A 26975-nucleotide genomic window follows, 5' to 3' on the forward strand; every position below is an offset into this window, starting at 1 on the left:
TAGCCCTGTGATTTTTCACAGCTATGGTAGTGCAGTGTTATGGCACTGTTTGGCAGTGTTTAGCACTCTAGGAGATGATCTTCCAGTCCTGCCGAAGGTGACTCCCTGTGGTTGGTTCCCAGATGGCGGGTTCCCTGGTGGCGGGACGGGCGAGCGATGCAAAATGCTGTAGACATTCATGGCTATGGTAATGCAGTGGTTATGCCACTGGTTTAGCAATCTAGGAGCATGATCTTCCAGTCCTGGCGAAGGCGACCCCCTGCAATAGGTTCCCAGATGGCAGGTTCCCTGGTGGTGGGACAGGCGAGCCATGCAAAATGCTGTAGACATCTACCCCAGAACCTATAGCAATGGCCCAAGAATCTAAATGCCCTCCCTCCTGCACTGTATTTCCAGCCACACATTAATCTGCTAGATCCTCCTATTTTTACTCATACACATGGTACTGGAAGCAATCCGGGAATGATACAAAAATGACCGTGTGGTTGATGGTGAGGAAAAAAGCTGTAGACTGCAGGCAAGGATCAATGGACTGGTCAAGTTGGCAGCAGTGGCAAATGGAATTCAATCCAGAAAAGTATGAGGTAGTGCATTTGGAGAAGGCACCAAAGACAAGACAATACACAAATAGAATAAATGGTAGGATACTGAGAAATGTAGAGGAAGAGAGACACCTTGGAGTGCACGTCCAGAGATTCCTGAACATAGCCAGACAGATGGCAAGATCATTTTAAGACATATGATGTATATTCTATTCCTTGGTTAATAAAGGAAAGTAATAGCAGGGAGGTGATAGTAGTACTACATAAAACTAGCTAGGCCATAACTAGAGTACTGTATACAATTTTGGTCACTTTACAGGGAGCATGTGATCAACCCTAAGAGGATGCAGAGATTTATGGATGTTATCAGCAATGGAGAATTTTAGCCATAAGTAAGGATTGGATAGGCTACAGTTGTTTTCTTTGGAATAGGTGAAGCTAACTAGAGATTTAATTGAGGTATAAAACATTATAAGGGGCTTACACAGAGCAGATAGAAAGGACTATTTTCACCATCACAGAATTCAATGATCAGGGATCATATATTTAAATAATTGACAGAAGGATTAGTGGGGAGTGGAGAAAAAATATTTTCACACAGTAGGTGGTAGGATCTGTAAATCACTGCCAGAAAAAGGTCAAAGAGACAGAAATCTTCATTTCATTTAAAAATAACTTGTATATACACTTGAAGTACTGTAATCTACAAGGCTACAGACCAATGCTTTAAAGTGAGATTAGACTGGCTCGATAGTTTTCAGCCAGTGCACATGTGTTGGGCAAATGGATTCCATTGGTTTCCTAAATCTTTAGGAGTCTGCGAGGACTTTGGCTTAATGGCTATGAGGGGGCAGCAGGGTAGCATGGTGGTTAGCATAAATGCTTCACAGCTCCAGGGTCCCAGGTTCGATTCCCGGCTGGGTCACTGTCTGTGTGGAGTCTGCACGTCCTCCCTCTGTGTGCGTGGGTTTCCTCCGGGTGCTCCGGTTTCCTCCCACAGTCCAAAGATGTGCGGGTTAGGTGGATTGGCCATGCTAAATTGCCCGTAGTGTCCTAATAAAAGAAGTAAGGTTAAGGGGGGGGGGGTTGTTGGGTTACGGGTATAGGGTGGATACGTGGGTTTGAGTAGGGTGGTCATGGCTCGGCACAACATTGAGGGCCGAAGGGCCTGTTCTGTGCTGTACTGTTCTATGTTCTATGTATGGGTGGGATTGAAGTACCAATTACATCAAACTCCCACAACTGCACCAATCACCCTTTTGAGCTCCACATCCTTGTCATAGAACTCAATGGGTTCAATAAATAATGGTATATTGACACACTTTCCCAAGTGCCCAGTGTGACTGTCAACCGTAGTAATAACCCATAATTTGTTTCAATACTATTGAAACTGGAAATGCCACTCTTTTAAGAGCAAGCTCGTACAATTAAGTTCTGGTTGTGAAATGCAAACGAGGGAGAAGAGAGAAACATTTATAACTCAGAAGAATTCCGTTTTTTTGTTTAAAAGTAGCAATGATTAAAGAGCTAAATAGTAGTAAGGGAACGGACTTTCAAGCACTTTTGAAATTCCAACCTTTCAGATGCCAATTTGTACTTGGACATTTAACTATCTAAAAATATCTACATAGATAATAGGCACTGCCTAGAATTTGATGGCCTACCAATGACTTTAATGCAGATAAGCAATGATTTCTGAAATAGGTTAATGGTGGGGTCAGACATGCAATGTTGATTACAGCACATTAGTTGATTTCACATGGCCTTGCAATTATGCAAAACTTGATTCATGATGGATAAGTTGAAACTTACTCTGATTTTTGGCACCACTCTTCGAAGTGTCTCTGAAGTGTTCTGTCGCATCAGGTTTGGTAGATTAACAACTACACTGGTCCGCTGTACATCTTGACCAGAACTGCAAATAAAGCAATTGCACTTACACCTACAAACTGAACATCAGACAGATATCGCAAAAGCAGGCTGTGTATTTGCGGATATGTGGGCGAGAGAAAACAAGTTAGTCCCATCAAAACAGGTATTTTATAACACCACATACTGTTGTTTGATGTACAAGCTAAATAAATAGCAAATGATAATTCAGTTTAAATATAAGTATTGCGTTTCTAAAATTATGGCAATATTTTTCAGCAGATCAGACAGTTTTTGCAGAGGGAAAAAAAACAATTAACGTTTCAGGCCAATGACATTCATCAGAATTCTAATGAAAGGAGATCGACCTGAAACGTCAACATTGTTTATTCTCTCCATCAATGCTGCCTGAATATTTCCAGAATTTCCTGTTTTTATTTCAGATATCCAGCATCAGCAATATTTTTCTTTTGAATTAATTTGCTGGTACATTTTGTTACCTGGAACTAGAGGTGAAATTTCAATGTTACAGTTACGCATTCAATTACCTACAGATTTTAATTCGCCTTTATATTTAATTAACAGCTAGAGTAAATGCAGGTATCCTTCAACTGAAAAGGATCAGAGTAAATTGCCCCTCGATATTCTCAATTCAAACTTGACCCGTGAAATCAAGAGTAATTGTCACTAAATCACTAAAAGAATAAATTTACTGAAAGGGATCATAAACCACAAGGACAAAATAATCTGACAATCGATTTGTTTTCTATCCTCAGCTTTCGAACATTGACAAATCACACTGTGGAAATCAATAATGTTATTAAACTAATGACATTAGCAGCAACCATTTAGATGTAGCAGATATCTTCACTGAAGCAGTGCTACATGTCTTTATATCAGGACCTACTAACAATTTTGTTTCAAAGAAATTTGCTCCTATTTCATATCTTATATTAAAAACAATGTTTAAATGATCAGCAGTTCTATTTAACAAGCAATTCCCTACCAATTCTACCAAAAATATATTGCAAATGATAAACATTCAAAATGAAAACAAATGTTGGAAATACATGTGTTAATGGCAACTGACTGCTTGAAATAAGAACTACCTCTTGAATCATTGAGCTACTGACAGCTTTTATATTGTATATTCTTATTGAAGTGTCAACACAATGATCTTTAGCACCCAGTCCTTAGCATTAATTGTTTTATACACTATTCCCTCCTGTGGCAATCAGAGACTGGCAGTGATCAAAATGAAAAGGTCTGTACATAGGTCAAAATGTTATCCCCATAATCTGAACACCTGTGTTTCTTATTGTTGGCCTCAAAATACAAAATTGATATTATTCAGTGTGATCTGTTGAAATGATGTATGGTCAACATTTGCCCAACCAAAAAACCTCCTAAAAAAATAAGAGAAAAGAAATAGAAGAAATAAATGTTTACGACTTAAAAGGAGGCCTATCAGTCCACTGTATCCATGCCGGGCAAGAGTTATCTGGCCTGGGCAGCACAGTGGTGCAGTGGGTTAGCCCTGCAGCCTCACGGCGCCGAGATCCCAGGTTCGATCCTGGCTCTGGGTCACTGTCCGTGTGGAGTTTGCACATTCTCCCCGTGTTTGCGTGGGTTTTGCCCCCATAACCCAAAGATGTGCAGGGTAGGTGGATTGGCCACGCTAAATTGCCCCTTAATTGGAAAGAATGAATTGGGTACTCTAATTTTATTTTTAAAATATAATCGTTAAAAAAAAAGTTATCTGGCCTAATCACACCTTCCAGCTCTTGGTCCACAGGCCTGTCGGTTGCAGCATCCCAAGCGGATATCCCATGTTTTTAAATGCAATGACGGTTTCAGTCTCTACTGTCCTTTCAGGTAGTGAGTTCCAGGCACCGGCCAACTCCTCTAATCCCTCAATTTAAATTCAATGTCCCATGATAATTGATCTCTCTGATAACTGAAATACATCTTTCCTCCATTTTATATTCTTCAATTAAATCTTCTGTCCCAAAGAAAAGGAACGCTAAAATTGTTCATTCCTAGATTAAACATGGCAACTGAATGTAAATTGATGTCAAGGGAGAACCATTCAGCAATAATTACAATATTAAGCTATTGATCAAATTTTTTATAGAGAAACTATACATCTACAATCAACTCAAAACTTAAGTCATTCTTAAAATAACTTTTTACCATTTCCTCTAGCTGGAAATAAAATAAAACCATTGCCTTCTGCTCAAGCAATTAACCTCAAATCCTTGCTATTGATTTAATCCTTATCCCGGCCATTGTTACTGGTTGAACAAAATGGTGTGCAATGTATAATCTAATCGACACGTAAGCTGAGTTTTCTTTTTTTTTGAAAATCTTTTTATTGGCTTTTCTCAAATTTATAAACAGTTTTTACTTATATACACTACATTTTTCTTGCCCGCGCTAATTTTCTTTATTTTACAGAGAGGTTTGTTTTGTCCTTCATTTGACTCACTATGTACATTTTGCTGCCCTCTGGGTCGGTCTATGATATCCCCCCTTTCTCCTTTCCGTCACCATTGGTTTCAGCACCCTTCGTCTTCTCTTGTGGTTTCCCCCTTTTTCTTTTCTCTCCTCCCTCCCTCCCCCCTCCCCCCACCCCTCCCGGGTTGCGCAGTCCTTTGGTTCTTCATCTTTTTCCCCCGGCTTACTCCTCGTTGCTGGCCTCGAACTGGTTTTGGAAAGGCCAACGAACTGCCCCCAAGTATCCAGGAAGCCTTCCTCTGACCCTCGGATGGCGTACTTAATCTTCTCCAGGTGGAGAAATTCCGAGAGGACAGCGAGCCAGTCTGCAGCTTTGGCCGGTGCTGCCGATCGCCAGCCGAGCAGGATTCTCCGGCGTGCGATTAGGGAAGCAAAAGCAAGGGCGTTGGCACCCTTCCCCTTGTGTAGCTCTGGCTGCTCCGATACCCCGAAGATTGCGACTCTGTCTGTTGCATGCTGCCTCCCTGTCGGGGGCAGCACAGTGGCGCAGGGGTTAGCACTGCTGCCTCGTGGCGCCAAGGACCTGGGTTCTATCCGAGCCCCGGGTCGCTGTCCGTATGGAGTTTGCACGTTCTCCCCGTGTCTGTGTGGGTCTCACCCCCACAACCTGAAAAGATGTGCAGGGTCGTTCCTCTTATAATTGGGGAAAAAAAGAATTATGTACTTCAAATTTATTCATTTTTTTAAATGCTGCCTCACTGTTTAGAATGCAGTCCTGTGCTGTGTGCCATGCTGGCCATGCCTGGTGCTTGTTATGATTTGAAGACATTAAGGAAAATATATATCCATGTCATCCTGGCTACTTTATAACATCTTTCTTAAATGGACTGACAAAATGGCCACAGCAGACCACATGATAGTAGTTCTGGAGGTTGCTGAGCAGCTTAAAAATGCCACGGCCAATGCATCAAAACCATGGAATGTTACAATCCTTGCATTGAATCTGGCCAAGCCAACGAAGGATAGTAGACAAGCACCAGCCAGCTATTGACAAAGGCAGAGCTATTTGTGACTCATCTCCAACTTTGCAGGAATGGTTCAACAGTTACCTGCTCAAAGCACAATAGGTTTTAACCAGTGACCTTGCTAACTGAATATCTTGCCCTGAAACCATTGTGTCACATGACCAAGACTTGAACTGTTCAAATTTTACAGCATTTGGGTTTTATCTTCAGTTGCGGTTTAACCTTGAAGAGAAAACCGGACTCCAGGCTAGCACTCTGCCTTCAACCTCCATCTCTCTCAAAGTCTGATCTTCAGAAAGAATCCTGTAGGTCATCTAGAGGAAACTCATTTCCAGGATACAAGAATACTTTGCTGCATCTTCAACGGACTTAATCTGCAGTTGAGTTCCTGGGAGCAAGATCACAAATTCTGCCAGCCAAAGCCACTTGACTCTGCACTTGCGCGAAACCATAATTCTTATTTATTTTGTGGTCTTTGCCCTGAACTCCTTTCTTTCCCTATCCCTATTTTATTGCATGAATGCAAAAAAGCAATGCGGACATTGTTAAATTCCTCAACCACAGTCAACCTGCCCATGTTTGCATTTGAACAGTAGCTTGGCAGTTAACTATTCCCTGCTTTTCACCATGGCAATGCCTCTACCACAGTCCACTTGTGAACGAATCAGCATTCTCTTCATGTGCCGTATAAGTTGTTGTTCTCTTTACTGTTGGTAATCTTACGATCTGTCCTGATGAGTGCAAGGCGTAAAGACAGGCATTGCCTTCTTCCAGACCCTTCCATCAGGCTGAAGGTACAGAAGTCTGAAGACGCGCACATCCAGACATAGGAACAGCTTCTTCTAAACACCTACAAGACTCATCATCGACTCCCCCTCGGACTGATCTGTTCCCTGTAAGGACACTATTCACGATGCCCTATGCTGCTCTTGCTCATGTATTTGCTTTGTTTGGCCCCATGTTCCGCGCTGTAACCAATCACTGTTTGTCGATGTACCATTTGTCAATGTTCTCTGTTGATAATTCTGTTGTCTACTATGTACGTACTCGGCCGCAGAAAAATACTTTTCACTGTACTTCGGTGCATGTGACAATAAATCAAATCAGTATGTTTCTTCTTTGAGAAATACTAGTTCTGAACTTCCAAACAGCTAAAAATTTGTTGTTCATACTAAACGTGTGGCAGAGAATCACAATGTTACCAATCAACTAGAACAGGGCAAACATGCCCAGATTGCCTTGCAGAATAGGCAGACAAGTGGTAACTGGAATTTAATACAGGGAAATGAGAGGGGATGCATTTAGGCATACGGGAAAGGGAGAGACTAAATAGCGCAATTCTTAGTGGGACAGAGGGATCATGTGCGTAAATCTTTGATGGTGGCAGAATATATTGAGAGAGTAGCTATCAAAGCATATAGGACCTAGGGATTCATGCATAGAGGTGTTGAGCACTAAGGTAGGGAAGTTATTCTAAACTTGTAGAAAGTTCTGATTAAACCACAACTGTATCATTGCATCCAGTTCTGTCACCACACTTCAGGAAGGTTAAAGTCAAACAGGTTTATTTGGAATTACGAGCTTTTGGAGCACAGCTCCTTCATCAGGTGAGTGAAGAGGTAGGTTACACAAACGCAGCATACATAGACAAAGTCAATGATGCAAGATGATACTTTGAATGTGAGTCTTTGCAGGTAATTAACTGTTTACAGGTCAAGACGGTGCAACTGGAGAGAGGGATAATCACAGGTTAAAGAGGTGTGAATTGTCTCAAGCCAGGACAGTTGGCAGGATTTCGCAAGCCCAGGCCAGATGGTGGGAAGTAAAATGTAGTGAGACATGAATCCAAGATCCTGGTTGAGGCCGTACTCATGCATGCCAAACTTGGCTATCAGTTTCTGCTTGGCTATTCTGCATTGTCGTGCGTCCTGAAGGCCGCCTTGGAGAACGCTTACCTCAAAATCAGACGCTGAATGCCCTTGACTGAAATGTTTGTTGACTGAAAGGGAACATTTCTGCGTGCTGATTGTCGCACGCTGGCTGTTCATCCGTCGTCGCAGCGTCTGCATAGGGGCTGGTTTAGCACACTGGGCTAAATCGCTGGCTTTTAAAGCAGACCAAGCAGGCCAGCAGCACGGTTCAATTCCCGTACCAACCTCCCCGAACAGGCGCCGGAATGTGGAAACTAGGGGATTTTCACAGTAACTTCACTGAAGCCTACTTGTGGCAATAAGTGATTTTTCATTTTAATTTCATGTCTCGCCAATGTACCATGCCTTGGGACATCTTTTCCTGCAGTGTATGAGGTAGACAACGTTGGTTGAGTCACACGAGTATGTACCGCGTACCTGGTGGGTGGTGTTCTCATGTGTAATGGTGGTATCCATGTCAATGATCAAGCACATCTTGCAAAGTTTGCCATGGCAAAGGGTTGTGTGGTGTCGTGGTAGCTGCTCTCCTGAAGGCTGGGTAGTTTGAGGTTGCGCGGTTGTTTGAAGTCAAGTAGTGGGGGGTGTGGGGATGGCATTGGCAAGATGTTAATCTTCATCGATGATGTGTTGAAGGCTCCAAAGATGATGTCCGCTCCGGGGAAGGACTGGACAACGAAGGGTGCTCTATTGGTTGTATCTATTGTTTGTTTTCTGAGGAGATCGGTGCGGTTTTTTTGCTGTGGAGCGCTGGAACTGTTGATCAATAAGTTACATCCTGTTCTTATGAGGGCGTCTTTCAGAGTCTGGAGAGGTTGGTTACGTTCCTCCTCGTCTGAGAAGATCCTGTGTATACGGAGGGCTTGTCCATAGAGGATAGCTTCTTTAAATGTGTTTCGGGTGGATGCTGGACAAGTGGAACATAGAACATAGAACAGTACAGCACAGAACAGGCCCTTCGGCCCTCAATGTTGTGCCGAGCCATGATCACCCTACTCAAACCCACGTATCCACCCTATACCCGTAACCCAACAACCCCCCCCCCCCTTAACCTTACTTCTTTTATTAGGACACTACGGGCAATTTAGCATGGCCAATCCACCTAACCTGCACATCTTTGGACTGTGGGAGGAAACCGGAGCACCCGGAGGAAACCCACGCACACAGGGGGAGGATGTGCAGACTCCACACAGACAGTGACCCAGCCGGAAAGTGACCCAGAACGTTGTGAGACTATCCGTGGACTTGCGATAAAGCAAAGTGCTGAGGTGACCATCCTTGATGGAGATGCGTGTCCAAGAATGCAGCCGATTATGGAGAGCAGTCCATGGTGAGTCTGATGGTGGAATGGAACTTATTGATGCCATTGTGTAGTCGTTTCAGTGATTCCTCTCCGTGGGTCCAAAGGAAAAAATCGTCATCGATGTATCTGGTGTATAGTGTCAGTTGAAGGTCCTGTGCGGTGAAGAGGTCTTGTTCGAACACCGGCATCTCTACATTATAGGAGGGTGGTGGAAGCAAAGATGATGAATGATTTCAAAAGCAAATCGGATAGCCACTGGAGGCAAATAAATTTGCAGGACCAACAGGAAATAATGGGAGAGATGGGACTGATTGGATTTCTCTACAGAGCGCTTGCAGATTTGATGGGCTAAACTGCTTCACTCTCTGTTTTAACTACTCTGACTTGATTTATTTGATGTGAATGGAATCCACAATGCTGGCTGACATGAAATGACTCTTTTCTCTTTAAGTGGACTGTTTATGTGGGAAGCCAGCAGTTCACTCAGATTATATCAGTAATTAAAGGATCACCAGGCTGCCCAGAGCTAGAGCTCATTCTTTATTCTACACTAGAGGCCAGCACGGTGGCGCAGTAGGTTAGCCCTGCTGCCTCATGGCACCGAGGTCCCAGGTTCGATCCCGGCTCTGGGTCACTGTCCGTGTGGAGTTTGCACATTCTCCCCATGTTTGCATAGGTTTCACCCCCACAACCCAAAGATGGGCAGGGTAGGTGGATTGGCCACGCTAAATTGCCCCTTAATTGGAAAAAATGAATTGGGTACTCTAAAAAAAATTTTTTTTTTTTTTTTTAAATACTCTACACTAGAGTGTTTTAAGAGCCACATATGAGCATTTGTTGTCCCAAAAGAGATTCCATATACCAGATATGCAGCTCAGCTTTGTCCTGAAGACCACAAATGGCCTGAAGCTACAAGCAAGTCACCTTCCTAACATATGTTGAGCTCACATTAATTGACTAAACTCTCACTGTAGAAATGTTCCACCATGAGTCAGATTTGATTATTTGAAAGTAATATCTGCCTAGCTTTTTGCTCACAGTTGTCACAGGTCAGGAATTCCCTACCTGAACCTTTCTACCCCCCCCCCCCCCCCCCCCACCTTTAAGCCACTCCTTAAACTTTCCACCTTTGTCCAAGCTGTCCTAATATCTTCTTACATGGATTGGTGAAAAATTTTGTTTGATAATGCTTCTGTGAAGCATCTTGACATGTTTTGGTTTGCTAAAGTTTTGAAAGTTGTTATTTGCATATTCACAGAGGAGCTTTTGCTGATAATTTTTCATCTCCATTATAATCATCAATAATAATGGGTGCATTTACCTCCCGCTGCCTGGGGAAAGCGGGCAGCATAATCAAAGACTCCTCCCACGCAGCTTACTCACTCTTCCAACTTCTTCTATCGGGCAGGAGATACAGAAGCCTGAGAACGCGCACGAACAGACTCAAAAAAGCTTCTTCCCCACTGTTACCAGACTCCTGAATGACCCTCTTATGGACTGACCTCATTAACACTATACCCCTGTATGCTTCATCCGATGCCGGTACTTATGTAGTTACATTGTGTACCTTGTGTTGCCCTACTATGTATTTTCTTTTATGTATTTTCTCTTATTTCCGTTTCTTTTCATGTACTTAAAGTTCTGTTAAGCTACTCGCAGAAAAATACTTTTCACTGTACCTCGGTACACATGACAATAAACAAATCCAGAGTTCATTTTCATTCAGGACTTGGTTCTCATATTACCTTGTTCATAACATAAATTGCCTTTTTGGGAATGCAGAACTTTTGAATGTAGCGTGGCAGCAAGTTCCTGGAGGGTACTTGAATTGTAATGGCTACATACAAAAAGGTAATGTAATATAATTGTTATTGACTTACATCAGACTACTCAAAAGCAATTCTCTAATTTCTGAAACCCTGCACAATAAAGACAGTGAGGATGATGTTGAACATTTAAATTGAGATAATTCGAGCGAGGTCAGGAGACTTCACAGACTAGAATGCTCAGTGCTAACGCTACAAGCATCAATAATAAATAAAAGTATGTGCAGACCAATTTTGTATTTAGCAGCAAAATTACAGTTGCAACAGTATTCTAATTTGGAAAGTTGTTGGAGCATTCAAACTGCTATTTCAAGTAATCACTTTCTTAATCTTTATAAAAAATAGTTATTGACATAGCTATGGACACAGAGTTGCAACTGAAGCACAGTTAAACTCTAAGGCAGGAACAATAATAACAAAGAAAATTTTCCCTTTATTAGAACTCAAGAAATCTTCTGTTTATATGCATCTCATAACCAGCATTTGGTCCATGATGTCTCATAGCAACAGCATTAGCAGCTCAGACAACTTGGCCATGTTGACCCTACCATTTATCTCTAGTGTTATTTGTCAAATCTGATGTACAAATTATCCAACAGAGAAATGGATTTCATCTACAAAAAAATCCAGCTCTTTCGTAAGAACAATTCAGAATATATGAATTGAACTTTATTTTTGTTTATCTCGATGAAATAAAGCAAACTAAAATCATGACTATTGCTTTATCAATGAAATTTAAAGTGCCTTAAAAATAACTTTTTTAAAACCTAATATTCAGTTTTATTTTATTTCAATTATAAGGTTTGTTTTTCCAACCCTCATACAGTTACGAGAGGTCACCAATGAATCCATCTTGACCACATTCTCTTCCTTGTCTGATGTCTATCGTTGTGATCTATATCTGACATATGGTGTAAATTCCACATGTACGCTCAGCTCCTATACCACCTATTGAAATCCTTCTGCTACTTCTGTGTTGTCAATGTTGGATGACCTGCATTTTCCTCCAGCTAAATATAGTGAAGACCAAATGGATAAATGTTGGCTCCTATCACAAACACTGACTCTATTGTATCCTCGATTACTATTTCAAATTGAGTCAGACTGGTTAACAATCCACCACCCGTTTGTCAAGTTGGACAGCACACAAGATGTGTTCTAACCAGGGCGCTGTGTAGTTTTATCATTATAGCCAGAATAGTACAGTGTATGATCCAACATCGTTGGCTGGAATTTTCTAGTCCCATCTGCAGCAAGAAAATTTAGAGAGGCAGCCAAAATCCCATCGACTTTCAGCAGGAATTTCTGCACCTGCTATTCAATTTCTGAATGGGGTTCTACATTGGCTGCACATGTTGAGTATAAAGTTTCACTAAGATTCCAAAGTTATCTTTAGCTGTCTCTACACCATTCACAAAGAAAATACGTTACCTACATTTCCTGCTTACATGCAACACTTTATACCAGATTGCAAAAAATGCAATGTCATCGTTTGGCCCACAAATGTTTATGTTTTGGCTACTTCCTTCAATTTAATTCCCCCCCCCCCTCCCACACACACACACACACACACACATCTCCCTCTCTATGTTTAGTATTATCTGTAATATAATTAATTTGTATTTAGTTTCAAAACAGCACTTTCCAGGAGACTCATCCGGAGTGAGACTCGTACAGAGTGGAGGATTGAAATTTGGTAATTTGGTGCAGTGAGGTAATTCGGTGCAGAGTGTGAGGAGGTGCTCTTTAACCCTGGTAAGTGACTGGTAAGTAGTCTCTCTTTTTCTTTTCATTGTCTAATTTACTTATTTTTATTTTGAAATTGTAGTTGTTTAAGTTTACCAAGGGTTTAAGACATGGCAGGAGATCCCAGACCCGTGTCATGCTCCTCGTGTGCGATGTGGGAGCTCAGGGACACGTCCACTGTCCCTGGCTCCTTCACGTGCAAGAAGTGTGTTCAGTTGCAGCTCTTGTTAGACCGCTTGACGGCTCTGGAGCTGCGGATGGACTCACTTTGGAGCATCCGCGATGCTGAGGAGGTCGTGGATAGCACGTTTAGCGAGTTGGTCACACCGCAGGTGAAGGTTACTGAGGGAGATAGAAAATGGGTGACCAAAAGAAAGAGCAAGAGTAGGAAGGCAGTGCAGGTGTCCCCTGCGGTCATCTCCCTGCAAAACAGATATACCGCTTTGGATACTGTTGAGGGAGATGGCTCACCAGGGGAAGGCAGCAGCAGCCAGGTTCATGGCACCGTGGCTGGCTCTGCTGCACAGCAGGGCAGGAAGAAAAATGGCAGGGCTATAGTGATAGGGGACTCGATCGTAAGGGGAATAGACAGGCGGTTCTGTGGACGCAATCGAGACTCCAGGATGGTATGTTGCCTCCCTGGTGCAAGGGTCAAGGATGTCTCGGAGCGGCTGCAGGACATTCTAGGGGGGGGGGGAGGGTGAACAGCCAGCTGTCGTGGTGCACATAGGCACCAACGATATAGGTAAAAAACGGGATGAGGTCCTACAAGCGGAATTCAGGGAGTTAGGAGTTAAACTAAAAAGTAGGACCTCAAAGGTAATAATCTCAGGATTGCTACCAGTGCCACGAGCTAGTCAGAGTAGGAATGTCAGGATAGATAGGATGAATGCGTGGCTCGAGAGATGGTGCAAGAGGGAGGGATTCAAATTCCTGGGGCATTGGGACCGGTTCTGGGGGAGGTGGGACCAGTACAAACCGGACGGTCTGCACTTGGGCAGGACTGGAACCGATGTCCTGGGGGGGTGTTTTCTAGAGCTGTTGGGGAGGGTTTAAACTAATGTGGCAGGGGGATGGGAACCAATGCTGGAAGTTGGAAGGTAGTAAAATAGGGACAGAAACAAAAGGAAGTAAGGGGAAAAGTGCAAGGCAGAGAAGACATAGTCAGAAATCCATAAGGGCGACAGTACAAGGTACAGTGACTGAGGGGAGCACAGTGAATAGGCCCAGTAATAACAAAAGGAATAAAACTGGAGATGTTAAGATTCAAAACAGAGGTAAAAAAACCAACATAAGTGTACTTTACCTGAATGCTCGTAGTATTCGGAATAAAGTAAATGAGTTGGTGGCACAAATCATCGTGAAGGACTATGATTTAGTGGCCATTACTGAAACATGGTTAAAGGATGGTCACGACTGGGAGTTAAATATCCGAGGGTATCAAACTATTCGGAAGGACAGAGTGGATGGTAAGGGAGGTGGTGTTGCTCTGTTATTTAAGGATGACATCCGGGCAATAGTAAGGGATGACATCGGTGCTATGGAGGATAAGGTTGAATCCATTTGGGTGGAAATCAGGAATAGTAAGGCGAAAAAGTCACTGATAGGAGTAGTCTATCGGCCCCCAAATAGTAACGAGATGGTGGGGCAGGCAATAAACAAAGAAATAACTGATGCATGTAGAAATGGTACAGCAGTTATCATGGGGGATTTTAATCTACATGTCAATTGGTTTAACCAGGTCGGTCAAGGCAACCGTGAGGAGGAGTTTATAGAATGTATCCGCGATAGTTTCCTAGAACAGTATGTAATGGAACCTACGAGGGAACAAGCGGTCCTAGATCTTATCCTGTGTAATGAGACAGGATTGATTCATGATCTCATAGTTAGGGATCCTCTCGGAAGGAGCAATCACAATATGGTGGAATTTAAAATACAGATGGAGGGTGAGAAAGTAAAATCAAATACTAGTGTTTTGTGTTTAAACAAAGGAGATTACAAGGGGATGAGAGAAGAACTAGCTAAGGTAGACTGGGAGCTAAGACTTTATGGTGGAACAGTTGAGGAACAGTGGAGAACCTTCCAAGCGATTTTTCACAGTGCTCAGCAAAGGTTTATACCAACAAAAAGGAAGGACGGAAGAAAGAGGGAAAATCGACCGTGGATATTTAAGGAAATAAGGGAGAGTATCAAATTGAAGGAAAAAGCATATAAAGTGGCAAAGATTGCTGGGAGATTAGAGGACTGGGAAATCTTTAGGGGGCAACAGAAAGCTACTAAAAAAGCTATAAAGAAGAGTAAGATAGAGTATGAGAGTAAACTTGCTCAGAATATAAAAACAGACAGTAAAAGTTTTTACAAATATATAAGACAAAAAAGAGTGGCTAAGGTAAATATTGGTCCTTTAGAGGATGAGAAGGGAGTTTTAATAATGGGAAATGAGGAAATGGCTGAGGAACTGAACAGGTTTTTTGGGTCGGTCTTCACAGTGGAAGACACAAATAACATGCCAGTGACTGATAGAAATTAGGCTATGACAGGTGAGGACCTTGAGACGATTGTTATCACTAAGGAGGGAGTGATGGGCAAGCTAATGGGGCTAAAGGTAGACAAGTCTCCTGGCCCTGATGGAATGCATCCCAGAGTGCTAAAAGAGATGGCTAGGGAAATTGCAGATGCACTAGTGATAATTTACCGAAATTCACTAGACTCTGGGGTGGTCCCGGTGGATTGGAAATTAGCAAACGTGACGCCACTGTTTAAAAAAGGAGGTAGGCAGAGAGCAGGAAATTATAGGCCAGTGAGTTTAACTTCGGTAATAGGGAAGATGCTGGAATCTATCATCAAGGAAGAAATTGCGAGGCATCTGGATAGAAATTGTCCCATTGGGCAGACGCAGCATGGGTTCGTAAAAGGCAGGTCGTGCCTAACTAATTTAGTGGAATTTTTTGAGGACATTACCAGTGCAGTAGATAACGGGGAGCCGATGGATGTGGTATATCTGGATTTCCAGAAAGCCTTTGACAAGGTGCCACACAAAAGGTTGCTGCATAAGATAAAGATGCATGGCATTAAGGGTAAAGTAGTAGCATGGATAGAGGATTGGTTAATTAATAGAAAGCAAAGAGTTGGGATAAATGGGTGTTTCTCTGGTTGGCAATCAGTAGCTAGTGGTGTCCCTCAGGGATCCGTGTTGGGCCCACAATTGTTCACAATTTACATTGATGATTTGGAGTTGGGGACCAAGGGCAATGTGTCCAAGTTTGCAGATGACACTAAGATGAGTGGTAAAGCGAAAAGTGCAGAGGATACTGGAAGTCTGCAGAGGGATTTGGATAGGTTAAGTGAATGGGCTCGGGTCTGGCAGATGGAATACAATGTTGACAAATGTGAGGTTATCCATTTTGGTAGGAATAACAGCAAACGGGATTATTATTTAAACGATAAAATATTAAAGCATGCCGCTGTTCAGAGAGACTTGGGTGTGCTAGTGCATGAGTCACAGAAGGTTGGTTTACAAGTGCAACAGGTGATTAAGAAGGCAAATGGAATTTTGTCCTTCATTGCTAGAGGGATGGAGTTTAAGACTAGGGAGGTTATGTTGCAATTGTATAAGGTGTTAGTGCGGCCACACCTGGAGTATTGTGTTCAGTTTTGGTCTCCTTACTTGAGAAAGGACGTACTGGCGCTGGAGGGTGTGCAGAGGAGATTCACTAGGTTAATCCCAGAGCTGAAGGGGTTGGATTATGAGGAGAGGTTGAGTAGACTGGGACTGTACTCGTTGGAATTTAGAAGGATGAGGGGGGATCTTATAGAAACATTTAAAATTATGAAGGGAATAGATAGGATAGATGCGGGCAGGTTGTTTCCACTGGCGGGTGACAGCAGAACTAGGGGGCATAGCCTCAAAATAAGGGGAAGTAGATTTAGAACTGAGTTTAGGAGGAACTTCTTCACCCAAAGGGTTGTGAATCTATGGAATTCCTTGCCCAGTGAAGCAGTTGAGGCTCCTTCATTACATGTTTTTAAGGTAAAGATAGATAGTTTTTTGAAGAATAAAGGGATTAAGGGTTATGGTGTTCGGGCCGGAAAGTGGAGCTGAGTCCACAAAAGATCAGCCATGATCTCATTGAATGGCGGAGCAGGCTCGAGGGGCCAGATGGCCTACTCCTGCTCCTAGTTCTTATGTTCTTATGTTCTTATGACTCCTGGGTGTAACTTCCCACACCCCAACCACCAGCACCCCTGAAATTCCCTCTCTAATCATTGCATATTGTTTCTCCACTTCTGCTAGTTTCTAACCCATGCTTAAATTTTGCCCTCAGTCAAAACCACTTTTGAGCTTGATAAACTTACACACAAGAATAATAATTAAGTGCCTTCTGCAGGATTAAAAATACAATATTTTAGGGTTCACCGCATTAGCAGCCAAAACCTTACCCAGATTTTTTTAAGCATAGCATAGAAATTTAGAATACACAGAACATAGACATAGAACATAGAACAGTACAGCACAGGCCCTTCGGCCCTCGATGTTGTGCCGAGCATTGTCTGAAACCAAGATTAAGTTATCCCACTCCCCATCATTCTGGTGTGCTCCATGTGCCTATCCAATAACCGCTTGAAAGTTCCTAGCACTGATCCCTGTGGTACACCGCCGGTAACTGGTCTCCATTCTGAAAATTTTCCATCCACTACCACCCTCTATCTTCTATGTGATAGCCAGTTACTTATCCAATTAGCCAAATTTCCCTCTATCCCACACCTCCTTACTTTGTTCATGAACCGACCATGGGGAACCTTATCACACGCCTTACTAAAATCCATGTATATGACATCAACTGCTCTACCTTCATCTACACACTTAGTTACCTCCTCAAAGAATTCAATCAAATTTGTGAGGCAAGACTTACCCTTCACGAATCCATGTTGACTATCCCGGATTAAGCTGCATCTTTCAAAATGGTCATGAATCCTATCCTTCAGGACCTTTTCCATTAACTTATCGACCACCGAAGTAAGACTAACTGGCCTATAATTACCAGGGTCATTCCTATTCCCTTTCTTGAAAAGAGGAACAACATTCACCACTCTCCAGTCCTCTGGCACTATGCCCATGGACAGTGAGGACCCAAAGATCAAAGCCAAAGGCTGTGCAATCTCATCCCTTGCCTCCCAAAGAATCCTTGGATATATCCCATCTGGCCCAGGGGACTTGTCGACCCTCAGGTTTTTCAAAATTGCTAATACATCCTTCCTCAGAACATCTACCTCCTCCAGCCTACCCGCCCGTATCACACTCTCATCCTCAAAAACATAGCCCCTCTCCTTGGTGAACACTGAAGGAGAGTATTTATTCAATGCCTCTCCTATTTCTTCTGACTCCATGCACAAGTTCCCACTACTGTCCTTGACCGGCCCTACCCTCACCCTGGTCATTCTTTTATTTCTCACCTAAGAGCAAAAAGCCTTGGGGTTTTCCTTGATCCGACCCACCAAGGACTTCTCATGCCTCCTCCTAGCTCTCCTAAGCCGTTTTTGTTTTTAGCTCATTCCTTGCTACCTTGTAACCCTCAAGCGACCCAAATGAACCTTGTTTTCTCATCCTTACATACTCTTCCTTTTTCCTCTTGACAAGACATTCAAGAATAGCTCAAACAACAGGGGACTTTTAGTGTAAAGAATACACAAAAGGCAGTCTGTCAGTCCAATTCAGCTTTCAATTGTTGAATTGGACAATTGAACAAGAAACCACTTTGGATAGATTGACAGATACAAACCAATGGATGACCAGACGTAAAATGCACTTCTTGCCTTGCAAAGCTTTTGATTTCACCTTTTCCTCAACAAATCAGACAATTAAGTTTTGGCAGCAAAGTCATTGAAATGATTTTGCACAGGCAAAGATTTGCAAGATCTAGCAATCAAACAAGATGTGGGAATCAAGCAATAGAGAAAAAATGTTTGGTTCTTGAGATTCAGCAGCAGGACTGCATATATTTGGTACTTGAAGCTCATGATAGTCCAGCATAAGTAGTATTTCTTGGGAACAGAAGCAAAGTAATCATACCTTTTTTCTAAAATGGTTATCAAATAAATTTAAAAAACGTTGCCAGAAAATAATTTGTGGATATTTTTCAAACAACAGAACAAACAACCTGTGAAATGTACTGGAAGGCAATGCAAGTAAGTAAAATGGAATCGCAATCTGTTGTCCCATTTCAGCACACCGCCATGCACCATTCGCTGGCCAAGAGGATGGACAGTCATCCTGTCCCAGTGGTGTGCAGAGGGGGGGGCCGACGGTGCGCTGGCCCCGAGCATCCATTGGATGGGGGCAGCAGCGTGAAGAGAACGGAGCGCGCCTGCGCACCGCGGTCGGCCGGAGCGCGCCTGCGCACCGCGGTCGCCGCTGGTGAAGAGGCGGCTTTGCACTCGGCGGCTGGAGCGTGAACAAAAAGGGCACGAATTCTCCCGAATCGACGGCAATCAATGCCACCATGGGTGAGTTTTATTTATTCTTTATCTTTTGATCCATTTTTAAACTCTTCTCTGCACCCTCTCTATAATTGCCAACTTACTAAACTGTCGTGCCCAGAATTTGACATTTGGGCCAGGGGCTCCCATTTGGGACAGAACCAGTATTTTATAAAGATTCATCATGGCATCTTAGCTTTTGCCCTCTTACCCTTTATACTTAAAGCCCAGGGTCCTATAAATGGGAGATACTCAGAGACAGGGGCAGCACGGTAGCATGGTGGTTAGCATAAATGCTTCACAGCTCCAGGGTCCCAGGTTCGATTCCCGGCTGGGTTACTGTCTGTGTGGAGTCTGCTAAATTGCCCGTAGTGGCTAAAAAAGTAAGCTTGGGGGGGGGGGGTTGTTGTTGTTGGGTTACGGGTATAGGGTGGATACGTGGGTTTGAGTAGGGCGATCATTGCTCGGCGCAACATCGAGGGCTGAAGGGTCTGTTCTGTGCTGTACTGTTCTATGTTCTATGTTCTACTTGACTGCAAGCTGCTGGAGCTCGGATCTTGAACAGAGCTTTTATAAGTGGATTTGGGGACCCTTTATGCACTGGCATAGTGCAAAAACAGGCCCCACATGACCAGGGTTTTGTGAAGAAGGAGGGATCTGGAAATGTGTCGACTGTGAAAATTATATTTGTGGAAATTGGGTGAAGTAATGCCGGTGTTTGATGAGACTTGGTGCTAAAGCTTTAGAGAAATGAAGATGGAATTTGATTTGAAGAAGTTCAACGTTTTGAAGGATATTGTGGCTGAAATGAATGCGATACGTGCTGAATGGGCTGACTGAGAAATGTGTGAGATATGTCTTTGTATCTGCTATGTGTAATTTATCAGTCATATTATTGCAATTTTCCTGTTAATTCATGTTTAATTTACGTTGATTTTGGTGTGATTGCTAATATAAAAGTGAAGTCTTGTATATTAGTCTTAGTTGGGTTGTTTGTAGTTTGTTTCCACAAGGGTCATAACAGTATTTCCATGACGTTGCTGCTCTTATCCTTCTCCATGGGGGTTGCAGAGGAGGGAGGCACAACTTTCGAGACATAACATCTCACCCATTGCTGCAAAGCAAAATGACTGAAGAAGAGAACAATATCCCTAGAATCCCAGCGCTAAGGGGAAATTGACTAACTCTTACAGCGCAATTTAACCTCAGGCAGCTGTCCTATACCTTAGAGATGACAAAGATAAAGAGGTCAGTGAATAGCTCTAGAACGGGTGCAACTACGTTTTTTATAGGTTTTTTGGTGATATTTAATGAAATATTTACGTGGGGCTTTGAGGCATACAATCAAGATTTTCCCCGGGCATCACCAGACCTCTGCACGCCACTGTCCTGTCCTGATTCCTCTGACAAATTATACACTACAAATATGTAATTAACAGCAGACAAGATTGATTCAGACTCAATTTCATTTCATACATATAGTTTGGAAGTACACCACACTGAACTGCTGAATTCCGCAGCAAAATACCTGAAAATGTGGACAGGGCCGAGTCAGCTTATTGGAAATAAAAGTCCATGAAAAGCAGAGTTCAAATCCAGCAGAAGCAGGTAAAATGGTAATCACTTCTCATCACTGCATTTGTCAAGTGCATAATCAAGTGTGCAGAGTAAGCACTGCAGTACAAACTAGCCATTATTTCCAATAATTTGGAAATCTTATTCAGAAGGACACAAGGATGCATTTGAGATATCGAAGAAACATTCACTATTGTGAGCAATTGGAATCTAGCCTCAGTTTGGCTAAAGGCATTGTGCTTGATATCCAAATATTTAGTACTGCTAAGTACAGAGTGAAAAAGATCAGCATTAATACATGCTTAATGAACCCTGACTCTGCCCAAGTACATTTTAGATACGTAAAAACATTTTGCAGACTTAATGACCATCAGTATGTAAATTGGACTCTAAGCCAATTAATATTTCAGTAGGTCCACAACTATTGCAAATCAATTAAATATAAGGTCGTCACAGTGGCGCAATGGTTAGCACTGCTGCCTCACAGCTCCAGCGACAATTCCTGCAATGGATGAACTGTCTGTGTGCAGTTTGCACTTTCTCCCCTTGTCTGCATGGGTTTCCTCCGGGTGCACCGGTTTCCTCCCACTGTCCAAAGATGTGGTCAGGTGAATTGGCCATGCTAAACTGCCCTTTCCATATCCAAAAAGGTTAAGTTGGGTTACTGGGTTATGGGGATAGGGTGGAGGCATGGGATTAAGTGGTGTGCTCTTTGCAATGGGCTGAATGGCTTCCTTGTGCACTGTAGGGATGCTACTCTATTCTATGAAATAAATGACAACAGAAAACTCATTGAGTTGTTTAAGAACTGCATCTCAAATATTCTCTTCCGTTTGGGGTGCCTTGTCTCAGAGATACAAGCTCAAAATCCAGGCTAACACTCCAGTGCAGTATTGAAAGGATGCTGCATGGTCAGAGGTGGCATGTACCGGAAGAGATGTTAAACCGAAGGCCCTGCCTGTCCACTCGGGTGGATGTGAAAGATGTCATGGCACTATTTCAAACATTAATAGGAGAGTCATCCCTAGTGTTCTGGCTAATAGTTGACCTTCACAATGTTGTTTGTGGGAGCTTGCTGTGCACAAATTAGCTGTCACATTTCCTAAATCACAACAGCGACCATACTTCAAAGACTGTAAAGACCTTTGGCCATTATGAGATAATAAAGTAGCTATATTAATACAAGTCTTCCCCCTCCTCACCCAATCAGGCTCATGTATACAATGGGTATTAGATGAAATCCCTCCAGTGAAAATATTTATACGACTTCACAGCAAACACTTAAGCAGACATCCAATCCCAATTATTAATTTTTCAAGTTTATAATTACAGTAAAAGTACAATTATCCTAATCTAGACATTTCTGGATACCAACGGCGCAGTTACAATCACAATGCAGGCTGACATGGGAGTCAAGGTCCAGCCTGTCACTAAAGGGCAAAGAATCATATTTTACTGTAAAAGTAATGTTATGGATAATGATAGAACGACCATTATTTATGAGCAAATCAGTCAGCAAATTCGAGTGGGCACACTTCTGCTGTTAAAACAAATTATCCAGAAGATACTGTTGAAGATACACTGGTCACTTGTAAGCTGTGTAAAGACAGCAATTCACCATCCATGTTCCCATTCAGATGCACTGAATAGCGTGAAGTTCCTGTACTAACGTCACAGATAAGTTATGGCTTGGCCATTCCAATCTAACGACCTTTCTAATGGCGTAGTATGCCTTCATTGCTGCCAAACAACCGCTCTGGCACTAAACATTAACTTTACAACCTGTCTGCATATACAACCGACAATCTCTATCACCTTTCCAATGTCGCCCAGTTAGACAAGACTACACTAGCCTGGTACCGTGCTTATCTGCTAAGCAGAGCAGGCAACACCTTTAATGGCTTCTTTTCATGCCCTGCACTGTTACCTCTGGTGTTCACCCAAGAATCCTTCCTATTTCTCTTCACATGCTGCCCCTTGTTAACATAATTCAAAAACAGTGTCACTTTATCAAATGTATGCTATTGGCACCCAGGTATACCTCACCACCAACTCAGTTGGCCCTCACCTTCCCCAAATTGGCAGACTTCTGCTTTGATAACTGGTACTGGTTGAGCAGAGATTTCCTCCAAATAAAATATTGGGAAGACCAAAGCCACAGCTAGATTCTCCGTTTCAGTGGCTAAGTGCTGGTGCCAGCGGAACATGTGTGGTCTTTGATGACCAAAAAATTGGCATGAAACCCTCACCAATTCCAGGACTGGTGAGGGGCTAGCACCTGTGCCAGGTGAAACTCCCTGCGCCGAAAACGGTCAGAGATTGGCCAGGTCCAAGGCTGCGCATGCACACGGCTAACAACCTTCAGCGGTCATGCCGTACAACATGGCCATATTACAACATGGCCATATTACAACATGGCGCCAGTCGCGCGTGGACCCGATCCTCCATCCACAACCCCAAAGCCAACCCCCTACCCCCTGGCCACTCCCCACTAGTCTCTCCAGCCCTTGCAGAAGCACCCGGCCCACCCCCCACCGCCCGCCGGCCAGTGGCACGGATCCCAGCCAAGTGCACTGGGTACAGTCCGCAGCCCCTACACCGGGTTCCTGCACGGCTGAGACCACATGTGTACCGCGCTGTCAGGAACTCGGCCCATCAGGTGCGGAGCATTAGGAGAGGGCTGGCCAATGATGCGCCAACACCGTTGCAACAGCGCATGGTACATGGCGCAACAACGCCATTTCGAGGGGGGGGTAGCATGGCCAACTGGTGGCAAACCAGCGCTGGCCCCAATCTCAGCGTCAGAGCCCATTCTCCATCCGATCACCGAACACTATTTAGGTGTCGGGCAACGGAGAATCCTGCCCATTGTCCCGCCCCAGATGAAGCCAGACTTTCTGGCACCTAGATCACCTTATATGGGATAGGGTTACGTGCAGACAATGGACCCAAGGATGCGCCTCAGTTGTGGGTGGGGGGGGGGGGGGGGGGGGGGGGGGGGGGTCGCTGCTCCCCTGCAGAGTTGCAATGGCAACTCCATTGGGTGTTGCGGCCCCTCATTGGCCGAGGACCAGAGACGTTTCTGGAAGGACATGAAGAGGGGATAAGAAAGGCATCCAGAGGCCCTTCCCAGCGAAGACTCAATGCAGAGTCAGGGGAGAAGACTCAACGGCCGACCAGAGGACAGTGGAAGCAGCATGTGAGACCCTCCCTTCGCAGACCTGCGCCCTGAGACGACAGACTTAGAGGATTGGACCCGCAGTTCGATCCAGTTCATCGGCACGGGTAGTATTAGAGTCTTGGGCATTTTATGGTTTGGATCATTTTGGGGGGGATAACGGTTTTATTGTGTTTGAAAATAAACTTGAGTTGAATTGCTATCCTGTGTCTGTCCTTTGTTCATATCACTAAAAGAGGTACCTGGGTAAAACATTTTACTAAAACCTTTGGTCTAAGTGTCTGATAATTTACAGACAACACCAACTCCATCCTTCTCCAAGGAAACTGTCGGAGGCTCGCACAGGTGGTTCACAGGCTTGGTAGCAGAGAGGAGATTTCACGGCATATCTAGATTACTACGAAGACCATTTGCTAACAAAACCTTATCAGCTGACTCTGCCCTCACCTTAGCTTATCTGCTCCTGACATCTGCATCCGCACCTTTGTTACCTCTCTGTCAACACACTGCTGGCCAACTTCCCCTTTGTAAATAGGTAACTCCTGCCCCCCACATGGTGTATGCTCAAAGAACAACTAACTACCCCACCCGTTCCAGCAGAGCAAGCAAAGCTCAACACTGTTAAACTCTTCCTCTTCCTCCCCCCCCCCCCCCCCCCCCCCCCCGGGCCATATATTCTCCATACTGTTAGTTGTAAATAGGTGGTCATTCCAAATTGCTGTCTGTATCCGCAATTGCACCAAGTTCCATTCACCCATCACACCACGCTTGCTGACCAACACTGACTGCCAGTTATAATGCCTCAATTTTAAAATTACCATCCTTGTAATTCATGCACTAGGACACCCAAATCCTTCTGCATTTCAGAGCTCTGTAATCCCTCACCATTTGGATAAAATACCTATTTTATATTCATTGCCGAAATGGGCAACCTCACATTTTCCCATAATATACTGAATTTGTAGATGTTGCCCAGTGACCTATCTATCTATATCTTTTGTAGCCTCATGTCCTCCTCACAATTTACTTTCCTATTTTTTGTGTCATCAGCAAATGTAGCAACCAAATACCATTGTTCCCTTCATCCAAATAATTTACATAAATTGTAAAAGGTAGAGGTCCTAGCACTGATCCCTGCGGCACACCAGTCACCACAAAAAAGGCCCATTTATGCCAACTCGGTTTCCAGTTAGCTAGATAATCTTGTATCCATGGCGATATATTACACAAGCTTTTATTATCCGCAATATTCTTTGATGTGGCACCTTATCAAATGCCTTTTGAAAATCTAAGTACAGTACATCCACTGGTTCTCCTGCGCAGGAGAAGGGGGTGGGGGGTGCAGTTTAACGGTTTTGGGCTTTGCTTACTCTGCCGGAACGTGTGGGGTAGTTAGTTGTTCTTTGAGCATACACCATGTGCGGGTTACCTTTGCTAGCTGTAAAGTTTCAGATAGGTAATGGGAGTGATGTGAGGGGAGGGGATGGGCTAGTTGGACCTGCTTGGGCAGGTTTCAGTGAGCCTATCTTATTTGTATGGTTGGGAGAGGGGGGTGGGGGTAGGAAAGAAAGGTGGGAGTCAGGTCTCTGGAAAGCTTTTTTCAGGTTTATGGGGGTAGAGATCTTTTAAGGGCTTTTCTGTGTCTCGTCTTGGAGGTGGTGGGGAGGGGGGGGGGGATTGTTGGCTGTCTTGGATGTGTCCTGGACCTGGGCTCCGTCCTGCCGGAGGTGGCAACCTTTCCCTTTTATCTTTAGCAATTGGCCACAGTCACACAGTCGGGCGGGGTTATGGTTTGGGTTTTTTCTCCCAAGGGTAGCGGTTTGTAAGTGGTATTTTGTTTGTGTGGATTTGTTTATTTTGTGACTTCTAAAATGAAAACTTTAATAAATATATATATTTTTTAACTATCTTCCTTGCCACTTCTTGTAAGACCCTAATATAAAATCCACCAGGACCCCAAGTACCAATTCCCTGGTGATTGTATTCTTGTATTCCTTCCTCAAATCCAATATCTAATTTACAGCTATTTCTGGGCTGTTACTCTGTAAAACACCTTTTCAACTCATCTGCCATCCCCTATTTTCCATTAATAATCCCAAGACTCATTTTCTATAGGTCCAACGCTCACTTTGTTAACTCTTTTCTTTTTAAAATATCTATGGAGACTTGAAGGAAACCAGCTATTTCTGATGGGTAAAAGGATCATTGATTTAGCCATTTTGATGTAAATACAAAAGCCCAGTTCAAAATACATTTTAAAAATGAATCCCATCGTAAACCTGCAACCACAACCTCAGATTACAAAAGTGCATAACTTGCAATAATAAAAGCATGGATTTTAAAACATTTGCAGCCTAATCAGAAGCAAATGCATCAATTTCTACTGAAGGTCAAAATGAGCACCACAGTTAACATGAATCTACCATTGTTCAAAATGTGAATAGTACAGCAGTCAACAAATACCAAACCTGATAATAAGTGTAAGTTAACATTCCAACACACAGAAAAGACCCAAAGATGCAACATAGTCATATCTATGTTGCACATTGATGATTGACAACTAACTATTCAATCAAATGAATTTGAAACTCATCCAAGCCAATCAGCACATTACAAGGGTAGGAACAGATAGATTCAGATTGATAACATTTTCCTTAAAGATAGAGGTCCGGGCAGCCATTTTCCATTCTGGGATCACTCCATACTATATGCTTGATTATCTACGATCGTATTTTGTATTTTCATATTTCCCCAACTCTAAGTCCGTGGAAGCCGTTTTGCTTTCAGCACGAAACCATTACAGTATTTTGAAAGTTCAATTTGTTTGTAAGCTACTGAGTTTAATTATATCTCTTAAAGCCTTCTGCAGGGGCTTTTTTGAGAACATTTGATTTGTAACCACAATAAGATTTCAAACTCTCAATAGACGCAATAAAGATTTAATTTCACATCCGAGATATGTAGTGCAAATTTCAACTGAGTTTAAGTGTATACGAGACTACACTTAACCACAGGGTAGATTTCACCAAGACCCCTGCTGTCGGTCTTA

General features: G+C 43.3%; 1 protein-coding gene across 5 annotated transcripts in view; it reads right to left on the reverse strand.

Annotated features, from left to right (window-relative positions):
* Positions 1–26975, reverse strand: part of ppp4r4 (protein phosphatase 4, regulatory subunit 4) — a 208441-nt gene that overhangs the window by 130706 nt on the left and 50760 nt on the right. For all 5 annotated transcript variants that reach the window (XM_038774809.1, XM_038774789.1, XM_038774802.1 and 2 more), the window contains one exon: positions 2355–2457. In XM_038774809.1, the coding sequence (XP_038630737.1) occupies positions 2355–2457 (103 nt within the window). The remainder of the gene's footprint in view (positions 1–2354; positions 2458–26975) is intronic.

Source organism: Scyliorhinus canicula, chromosome 2, assembly GCF_902713615.1.
Source record: "Scyliorhinus canicula chromosome 2, sScyCan1.1, whole genome shotgun sequence".
Taxonomy (NCBI): domain Eukaryota; kingdom Metazoa; phylum Chordata; class Chondrichthyes; order Carcharhiniformes; family Scyliorhinidae; genus Scyliorhinus; species Scyliorhinus canicula.